This window comes from Amaranthus tricolor, chromosome 1, assembly GCF_026212465.1.
Source record: "Amaranthus tricolor cultivar Red isolate AtriRed21 chromosome 1, ASM2621246v1, whole genome shotgun sequence".
Classification (NCBI taxonomy): domain Eukaryota; kingdom Viridiplantae; phylum Streptophyta; class Magnoliopsida; order Caryophyllales; family Amaranthaceae; genus Amaranthus; species Amaranthus tricolor.
In genome coordinates, this window is record NC_080047.1 from 42,544,191 (window position 1) to 42,555,555 (window position 11,365).

The 11,365-nt window shown below is 26.7% G+C and overlaps 1 protein-coding gene across 1 annotated transcript; it reads right to left on the reverse strand.

Annotated features, from left to right (window-relative positions):
- Nucleotides 1-3,421: 3,421 nt before the first annotated feature.
- On the reverse strand, nt 3,422-7,573 carry LOC130826733 (BTB/POZ domain and ankyrin repeat-containing protein COCH-like). The gene is made up of 2 exons (XM_057692301.1): nt 6,864-7,573; nt 3,422-4,910 (listed from the first exon to the last, which is right to left on the reverse strand). The coding sequence occupies exons 1-2, from the start codon at nt 7,335-7,337 to the stop codon at nt 3,924-3,926; spliced, it is 1,461 nt and encodes a 486-aa protein (XP_057548284.1). The 5' UTR covers nt 7,338-7,573; the 3' UTR covers nt 3,422-3,923.
- Nucleotides 7,574-11,365: the final 3,792 nt, after the last annotated feature.

An 11,365-nucleotide genomic window follows, 5' to 3' on the forward strand; every position in this document is an offset into this window, starting at 1 on the left:
ACAAAGGCTTAAAATACTATTCAATTAAGACTCAAAAGACAATCAACATAACTTATGTGAAAAGTTGGATTGATTGGATGTAACCAAGAAAAGAAATTAACTAAAAAGGGTTGAACACCTCATTTTCCCAAATAGAACAAGATCTTGCCACCCAAAAATATTTTTATATGAAGTATAATTTACCATTATTAATTAACTAGATTAGAAATTTTTTCCAAAGAAATAGAGAAAAGAACAAGAAGAAATTGAAATAAAAAAATGATGGTTGAAGCAACACTCCCTATCTAGGAGTTTTTTTCGAGTCCAGAGACTTTTTGATCGCATTCTTCTTTATAGGTATAGATTGCCATCTTTCATCCTCTTCCAGAGCTCAATCATTATTTTTATGAGTGGGACGCACCGAATACATGATGAAGATGGTTGAATATTACTTCTTTCATCTCGTAATTTCAAGGGGTGAGATTTTAACAATCCAAGACTAAAACAACAATCTGAAAAGATTACATTGGATTATCTCTTTTTATACTATGTTAATGACTATTTGAAACCGAACTTTAATTTATTCCATAAGGTCGTGGTCGAACCCCCTCCTTAACTTATTTGTTTCAAGATGTGCACCATTTATTTTGTTATATACCACAATAAGTAAACTGCATTCAGCATTACCTAAATAACATTCTATGGGTTGTTCTCAAAATAGTTAGTTGGACAATTATTTTGGCTTATTTGAGTGTAAATAGATAGTTGAGTGTTTAATTTTATTAAGGAAAATTATCTAAAATAATTTAATATTTTCGTGATTTTCTTATAATAGTTTCTTATATTGATAAACCATATTGCTTGAATAATCCTAAATTTTAATGGGTATTTGCCTAGAGTATATTTGGATAACCCGATCATCTGCTATTGTAGGTAATTCACCAAAAAAGTTAATTGAAAATTAATTTAAAATTAAAGAAAAATTTTAAAAATTTACATAAAAAAAATTCTAAATAATAAAAGAATTATAAATTTTTTTTGAACATTTTTTTAACATTTTTTCGACATTATATTATAATTTATCTTTTTTTAAAAAAATAAAACCTGCTATAACAAGTTATCCGGTTACCGGGTTTACTCTAAGAAAATACTCCTTAAAGTTGGGATTATTCATGGTTAATCAATATGTGAGATTATTGTAGGAAGATCATGAATATTTTGAATTATTCTAGGTAATTTTTCCTTTTATTAATGCTAGTATTTGGTAAATTAATTGTTTAAAATAACTTGTTGTTATGAATCAGCTAATTTACAATAAGTTATTCCCACCAACGTGTTCAAACTCAGTTAGTCAAATTAGCTGATAAAATCAACGAGTCAAATTATATTATTAGTTCATGAAATCAACAGCTCAAATTAATAAATTTTCAATTAATTATTACGTATTAGTTATATTAGTTATCAGTTGTTTATCAAAAACTTTTATATATTTTTTAATTTCTAAATCTTTTTGCTTGATTGACTTTAGAAAATAAATATTTGAGTTATTTATTCTGGAAATAGAATAGCAACACTATATAGGAATATTTCATCCTCTTGATTTGCGTACTATTCTATGGACTTCCCTTAATCTTCTTGCATTGTTTTATGCTTAATGTATATTTATAAAATTATCACTCGAAATTAAAAAGATGGAATTTTTATTGGCTAGATATTATTGTTTTGATGTTATATATGATGACTTGTATTATAATCACTTGCAATTTGTTTTCTAAGTTTTAGATGAAAAAAGGATCATATATAATCAAATATATTAAATATGATTCAAAAATGATAGTTAAATATATTAAATATGATTCAAAAATGTTATGTTCATTACAAAATATAAAGCGTAAAACCAAGAAGACTAAACAGAAATATTTTTCTGAAATATAACATTATTATTGTTGGTACAATTTGTCTTAAAATTATAAAATAATTTTAATTAAAGAAACAAATTTAATGCTTACATACAGTCCTATTATTCACCAACTACCTATTAAAATTATTTTTTACTATACTCAAATAAAATGCTTCATGAATAGATGTAGTTAAGCTCAAAAATATATATCAACAAATATTTTATCATTCTCACATCATTATGGGGAAATTGAATAAGAAAAGTAAATTTATTGTAAAATTCAAACAAAAATGGCTTGTTAAAATTCTTTTAAATCTATCTATTTTATTTGCTATAATTTTTTAATGGTAATATTCTAGTCATTTTCATTTTCTTTTTCTTATCAACACATTTAATATGTCAGTTTTAATATTATCCATACAATATAAATGATCTTACTATTTTAAAATTATTGTGCAAAATTCATTTTATTGCAAAGTAGCAAGTAGGGAGTGAGGGAGTAATAGTGAACATAGAAAACAAGATCTAAGAAAATTTATGACATTAAATAGTAAGTAAATATTACCTTATCTAATAAAAGGCAAAAGATTCTGAAACAACTGGGAAGAAAAAGATGAGTGGGCGACAAGGAAGAAAAGAAAAGCAAGCATTAAATAGGGTATGAATTGATATATATTGCAAATTCACACAAAAACCACGAAGAAAAACAATGATAAATAATAATAATAATAATAATAATAATAATAATAATAACAATATAAACACTAAATATTAACAATAATGATAACAATAATAATAATAATAATAATAATAATAATAATAATAATAATAATAATAAAATTGAAATTAATATTCTCACTTATCTTCTATTTGTTGAAATTAAATATAATTATTAATAATTTTCTAATAATATCTAAGTCTTTTATATTTTCTCATAATGAATAAATGAATCGTGTATGATTATTAAAGAATTAAAAATAGATGATTATATTTTCAACCAATGAATAATTGATAAAATTATTACTTCTATAATAATAAATCAAATTTTCAAAATAATAATAGAGATAAAAATATAATTTTTAAAAGAAAATACTGATTATTCTCTAATAATTTCACCTAAAACTTATTTCTCGTACTAAACGAATGGAGTTATTTTCGACACATACAAGTTATAAGTAGATTAATTTTCATCAAATAAAACTAATTATAGGTGAGATCATAAAGGATAATAAAAAGATGAATATATAATTCATTAAAAAAAATTATGAATATCATTTTTTCATAATAAAAATAATAATAATAAGAATAAGAAGAAGAAGAAAAAAGTAATATTAATAATCCAACATTTCACTCATCCACTGTCAATAATTTCATCTTTAAATTGTTGTTAACACATTAAGGGCAAAGGTTGGATTATTAAAAGATAATCTATAGGTAATATTATTCACAACGTATAGATAAAAGATTAGATTATTAATATTAATTTTTCATAATAATAATAATAATAATTAATAAGTAAAAGAAGTGAAATAAATACAAAATACTTGAAATGCACAGACCAGAATTGAAAAGATTGACCTGTGGGTCTTTCATCTGTCTTTCATTACCATAAAATAAAATGATCGTCCCAAAAAAAAAAAAAAATTCAGATAATCTTTTTTGTCTTCTGAATATTTTCTCATCTTTCTTTTCCTTTCCTTTTTTTTTTTCTACCTTTGCCAAAACCCAAAAAACTAGCTTCATTTCATCACAATTTCCTCATCTTCAACTGCATTTTACATATAATAATCATCAAACTTATCATGCCCAAAAAAGAAGAGGTAAAAACCCTACAAACAACTACCCAAAAAATACCCCAAATACTTCAAAATTTTAATTCAACAAAATTATATAAATAATTCTAGAATTTAATTTTCCACCTATATTTAGTACTTTACTTGACTAAAATAGATGGATAATTACATTTTTTTTTCTTAACTAGAAATTATATGAAGTAATCCCATTTAATGTAATTAATTAACTTAACTCCCCTTCAAAAACACCTTCAATACTCATGATGATGATGATGATGTGGATGATGATTATGATGTTGGTGATGATCTCCCATGGAACCTGAACCCGAACCAACTGCGCCTAAGTTTAAATAAACCATCCTTGAATCAATGCCAAGGTTTCCACTACTACTAGTACTACTAGTAGTATGTTCTTGATCACCTCCCATTGGTGCATAAATCGACGTCGATGATATATTATTATTGGTATTAGTATTGTTATTGTTGTCGTTATCGTTTGCATCCTCTCTCGAGATTACCATAGCAGCATTTTGCACAAGCTCTAAACATAGACGGAGTTTATTGGGCTCAATATGGGCTAACCCTGGTATTGCCCCTTTGAATAGGAAATCCGAGGTCAAAGACCTTAATATATCCAATGGAGTAACACCATCGACGGTTCGTACATTCGGATCGGCGTGGTGATCTAGTAAAACCGAAACCATATCCGGGGAAACCATCTCGGATGCCATATGAAGCGGGGTTTTGCCCGTCGGCCCTGCCGGGTAATTTACATCGGCAGCCCCGAGTTCGAGCAAAGCTTTGACAACTTCACGACTACAATTTTCGACCGCATAGTGTAGGGCGAGGGCCTCGTCTAAATTGAGGCCCTCGCCCATTACCATAAGCTTGACTAGTTCAACATCGGACGAGTCAAGTGCCCGTCTCATTCGACGGATCTTGTGATCCTCGTGCTCGACTTGAGACGGGAGACCTAGATCTGGGTGGTGGTGGTGGAGATGGTGGTGGGAAATCAAGGAGCTCCGTCTTCCTATTGAGGATTTTAGTCGGAGCTCCTCGATTTTTGCCACCACGTCAATAGGAAGGTGTTTGGCTAGTACCTCGGGAGGTAACCCTGATTTTGCTACCAAATGTGAGCAAGTAGTCCAAAGTTGATGCATGTCTTGCTTCCTAGATGCTATTAATACTTTCATTACATCTTCAATTGATGCCTTTTCTACCATACTTGCCAATTGTTTCTGCAAATTCAGAATTGGTTGGTCATTCCTAATGTTCATTGATTATTACCCACAATAAGTATTAATTGCATGCACGAAGTGCAAAATAAATTTCTAGACTTACCAACACTTAAAGACATATTTTTAAGTTACTCATCATTCTCTTTATAATAACCATATTTAATTTAATATTATTTGAATGACTCATCATTTTAAAAGCTAATTTCTTGAGACCGTCTCTTTGAAAGACGTATCTAATCCAACTCATTAATAATTAATACATATTTATTATATATTCTTAATGCTTACTTAACGTATCATACCTTAATGGCTACATACATTATTCTTAATTCTTACTTACCGTATCCTTAATGCCTACTTTTAATATCTTAAATGTCTAGTTACATCATTCTTAATGCGTACTTATAATTTTCAAAAAATATATAATAAGCCGACCCAATTAAAGATGATCTTTTAAAAAGACCATTTCTCACAAAAATTTGTGTTTTCTTAAAATCTACTTATTTAAAAGTGAATATAAAAAAAATGGTGCACTACAAATGGGAATTAGACTTAATGTTATTGACAATGAGAGTTAACAATGAGAATGGGGAGTATACAATTGAAAATAAAATCATTGTTTAAGTTTATTATTATTATTATTATTCATTTTGCATTAATTCTCTTAAACATAAGTTTCATATAAGCAAGATATCTACCATGATATATCTTTCATTTATATGAAATTATAAAATTTGAATATATATTGTGCATTTAATAATATGATCCATGGCATTTAGAAAATTAGAACTACATAGACAAAAATTCAAGAACCAATTTTAACACCAAATTACATTTTACAATCTAAAACGGTACTAGTATTAATAAATACTCTCTCCCCTCACTTTAATTTACTACTCTGCATCTAAAAAATTCTTACTTTAATTTACATGCTATAGCAAATTCAAAGAGAAAAATAAATAATTTTTCTATTATTTCATGAAAACTTGAATATCACTAGTCACTAGCTCTATTCCAATATTCCAAACTTTTTAACTCCCAAAAATATTCTTTAATTATGAAAAATAAATTAAACAAGCAAAATAGTTTTGTATATAAAATATAAAATTATATTATGGAAGTTTGTGTAACCATAAGTGGGATTACCATATTAGAGTTAAAACAATTATTTGCTCCAAATGAGGAAAGTAAAGTTTAGCAAGAAATCAGTAAAATTTTGTCCCCCCCTTCTCCAGAAACTGTGGAAGAAAAGACTTTGATTGAAGTGAAATCTGAATATCATCAAATCATCATTAACATATTTGTAGTTGTAGAGTATTACTTCTAGTTGTTGTAGGAAACAATCATAAGATCTAATTTTAGTAAGTATAATAAAAATTCATTTTCAAGTGAATTTTACCATAATTAAGCTAAACATTTTTCTATTCAACTCAACATAAAGCATATCTTAAAATATTATATTCTTTAATTATTTTTTAGGGAATTTTTTCTTTTTAAAGGCCAAAAAAGATCTTACCTCATCCACCACTTATTCAACTCAATAAAACAATTATTTTACTACCTAAATGTTAATTTATTATCCTAAACAACATTATAATTAAAATAATAAAAAACAATACATACTTATATATTAACTCCCAATGGTTAAATTCTAACTTTTTTTATGTGAAATCCTTTTAAGAAAAATAAAATAATAATTTCAATCGGAGGTAAACCCATATATGATTTTTCATCGAAAAATTATAAAGAGTGTGACTAACACGTTTACTTGATAGGCTACTCTTAATACGAATTCGTTTTAGTTTAAAACCTGATCGAATTTGTATGCAGTTAAAATCAAACTTTTAATAAAGGTGAAAGGAAAAGTCTTTAACAATTAGGTCAATGTTGAAATATAAATTTTAAAATATAAATAAAAAAATATGTATGTATATATGTATGTATAAAATGAACCTGAGTAAGCAAAGCAAGTTGTTCAACACCAAAAGATCGGGCGGCGGAGAGAGTATCAAGGGCAAGATCAACGGCGGAGGTGCAATGTGTATGCCAACAACCTCTTTCACCACAATTAGGACGAGGTTCATGTTTTTGAGGAACAATTGAAACTTGTCCACTATACAAAAACTGTAACAACAACATAAACACTTCATACCCGACTGAATTTACGGGTATTACTTGGGTCGGAACTGGGCCACCGCCCGCCCGTGGAGAAGAGGCTTGACCCATTACTCTCGGGTCAAGCCCACCTGGTTGATCCGGCCCACAAAAAAACTTCCTGAAAAATAAACTACGCGCAGCTAAAATACAACGATGCGCGTGTACTAAACGTCCTTCTACACTGAACGTTACATCGCTAAATGCTTGACCGTTGATTAACAAGTTTAGATAATCCAACGATAGAGATCTCAATGAATCATCTAAGCTCATTTTTTTTCTATTTTTTTTCTATTTTTTTAGGGTTTAGAAAAATATTTGGTGAGATGAGAAAATTAGGAAAATTATTTTGGAAATAAGATTAATAGATGAAAATAAAAGAAGTGTAGAATTTGAGTTTCATAGTTGAAGGAGAGAAGAAAGGGAAGATGAGGTTTGTTTAGATGTATTTGTTTATTTATTTGAGTTGATTTTTATTGTGAGAGAATGGTAGAGAAAGCAAATGGGGTGGATGGAATGGTCGGCTAAGGGTATTTAAAAGAGGATCAAATAATTGGAATAATTTGATGACGTTTATATTTTTTTATTTTTTATTTTTACCTTATTAGGTTTTTTTATCGTTACAGTATAAGTGGATAGAAGCAAAATGATTAATTGAGAATTGAATTTATAATATTTTTTAAAAGGTCGTATTTGTTCTTCAACTTAAACAAGATTTAATTTCCTATCTGATCTGATTATGTTGTTTGGTATAATAAATAGAATAAGTATCTTAGTAAACGAGTGTTATGCTCATCAAGATGTTGGTAAATAAGAATATAAATTAATTTTAAAATAATAAATTAGAAAATATACTAAAATTTGAAATATAGCAACGATTATAAAGCTAAAATTTTTATTGAATATGAAAATTTTCATCAAATCAAAATATAGTACTCAATCCCTTAAATTCTGAGAAATTGTCTTATTTAATTTTTAACACAATTTATTGATCACTATCAATTTGTTATTGATTTATAATTTAGATGTCAAAATATAGTCACATGGAATCTTCTTTGATTCATCTCATGTAAATTTCATTAATATTAGTTTTTCATAATTTTTAATTATGCACAACTAGAGATATATAGGATTGAATTAGTACCTTGGATGAAGTGTTAAAAAAAATAGACAATTGAAAGTATAATATATGTATGTTTTATTTTATAATTTACGTATGCTTTTAGATATAATTTTATTTTCCTTTTTTAGCAATTTCTTTGGAGGAAAATAAGAAACATTAAATATAAAGAAAATGTGTAAATAAAATAACATGAAACAAGAGTTTAAATTTGCAGTGAAGATGGAAAATAATCTAATATTTGCCTAAATATGAAATGAAATGATTTTTATTAGTGCAAACTATATTTTTTGAGGGTATTAGAGCAAATTAAAATACTCCTAATAAATATAGTAATTTTATTTGGGTAATAGTTTGGTGGGTGGGATAATTTATTTAATTTGAAAATAAAAATGAAAGAAAAATATTTAAGAAGAGAATTATTGATGTGCAAAGTTGTAGGTCTTTAATTAGCTAAAGGGACAAGTTACGCCAACCTGCAAAAACTGGCTTCACGGGGACAAAAGGGTGAATAGGGGACAAAAGGGTGAATAGGGGAGGTAATAATAAAGATAATTTGTAATCTTTTTTTACTTATTACTATTATAATATTTTTTTAATGAGTGGAAGATTTTTCTTTTTTCCATTATAATGAAAAAATAAGCTGAAATTTTTTTTGGACCTTTTTGAAATGAAGAATCATTTGAGGTAAAGTTATTTTTCTTTTTGGTTGTAGTGGGTAAAAAGCTAATAGGTAACTTTTTAAAAATAATAATACTAGTAAATATATAAATCTATGCTTATTATCAATAAAATAGAAATGAATCAATAACAATTGTTTTTTTATTGAAACCTTTAAGTTTATTTTCATACTTTATGAATTATTGTCAAATAAAGTATCTAATTAACTAATGATAGGTGTCATATATGTTAATAAATTATAAAGAATAAGAATAATAATTTTCAAAATTGATTAAGTGAATATCGAATTAGAAATTGACATTTGGATGATTGTATTATTGTTGGGATGAGTTATCCCACATCGATAAATTAAAAATGGTGTGCACGCTTTATAAGCTATTAGAGACCTTCTTCCCATTGCTATATGGTTTTGGGATGGTATATATCTCCTTGGCTTATGAAGTGTGTGCACTTGTGTCCCCCCGTTAATATGCTGGCATTCACAATAAGTCCAGTCTAATTTAACATGGTATCAGAGCCAATGGTTCGATCAACAATTTAAAAATGGTAGGTTCGAAAAGAATGGCGTTCCTACCCTAATTGATTACTCCCACATGCGAACTTGACGGGGGTTCGCATGTGAGGTGGGGTGTTGGGATGAGTTATCCCACATCGATAAATTGAAAACGGTGTGCACGCTTATAAGCTATTAGAGACCTTCTTCCCATTGTCATATGGTTTTGGGATGATATATATCTCCTTGACTTATGAAGTGTGTGCACTTGTGTCCCCTGTTAATATGCTGGCATTTACAATAAGTCCAGCCTAATTTAACAATTATACTCATATGATGTAAATTTGACAAATTAATTAATAATTAGAAATTGAAAATTGACAAATTAATTTATATTTTAGATGATTTCTATTATTTTAAAGTGTTTTACCATTTTTAAGATGATAATAAGCTATATTAGATTGTCTTATTATTTGATGTGAAGAATACGGGAAACAGTTTTGTATACTAGACCCTAAAATTTCGCCTTAGCTTAATTAAAGTCACGTAATCACATTAGAGTGATAATCAGGATGCGCAAATAGATTAAAAAAAAAATAAAAAAGGTTCGTAAAACAATGAAGCTTCATTATTGGCTTCAAATACGAATGCAAGCATAAGTGAGTGGATGCTTGAATAGTCTCTTTAACTATAAATGCAAGACATATACTCCAATGTCCAATGGAGTAAATGAGTAATATTCAGGAAGTCATAAACTTTGAGCCAAGTGTTGGATTTGAATTTCCCCAACATAATTTAAACAAACCATGTGATTAGTAATTTATTTTGTTTGTTTGTAGTGAAAAAGTAAGAAAAAAAAAGTTAATGAAAGAATGTTTGGAGAGATAATTAAGGATAGTAGTAGTTTATAATTGCTCTATTTTGAAATATTTGTAATATTATTGTTATTGATGTTATTTATTATTTTAAATTTATTTTATATTATATAAAAAAATATAGTTAAATAAGTTTTTATTTGAATTGTCTAATTACATATTTTTAAAGTATTAACTTTTGTAATTTTTAATTATGCATAATTTAATATATAAATCATCACATTAACATATTTAATCAAATTAATATATTTAATTATGTAAAAAGTAATATGTAGCAAGTATAATAAAATTGGTGAAAGTGGATGAGATTAAGTTAGAAAATATGGGACCATAATCAACAATAGATATACAACAAAATTAAGCAATTACAAACAAATATATTACAAAACTAACCAAGAATAGACACTATAATTCATGTTGTATATATTATAAAGTTAATATTATGAAAGTGTGCATTAGATAACTTAAATAAAATCTCATTTGACTATCTTTCCTTACATTAACCGCAATTTATAAAAGAAGTTTAAAAGATGAATAACACCAATAACTATAATGTAGCGAGTACTTTCCTTATTCCATCATACTAGCTACATTATTTGATATTATACGCAATCAAATTTGTTATATTGATTATTTATATATTAATTATGTTAAATTGAAAATTTTAAAAACAAAAATAAATATGAAAATATGCGATTAGACGATAAAAATAAGATCATATATAACGATACATTATATAATTCTGATACATATAAGTTTTTTTTTTTAACTTGTCATATATGAATGACATAGTAAAAATAATAGTTTTTCTGTGTAATGCTAGTATTTTTTTAACATTTTTGGTAAATAATTCATAAATAATTTTTTTCTAAAAGAAGCAAATATCGATTGATTTGAAATTTTCTAGAATGGTCTCATAAATATAGATTTCAACAAAAGTAAATATTAATAATTTCTTAATATAGGCTAGCTACACAAAGCAACATAGCGTAAGTTCAATTATAGTACATACCTAACTCTATTATGCAAAGCGGCTCTTAGAATTTCAAATTAAAATTTTCAAAAGTTTGATTTTTGTGTAATTATTCCATTTCCATTAAATTATATACCTACCTTTATTACGTAATGGCAA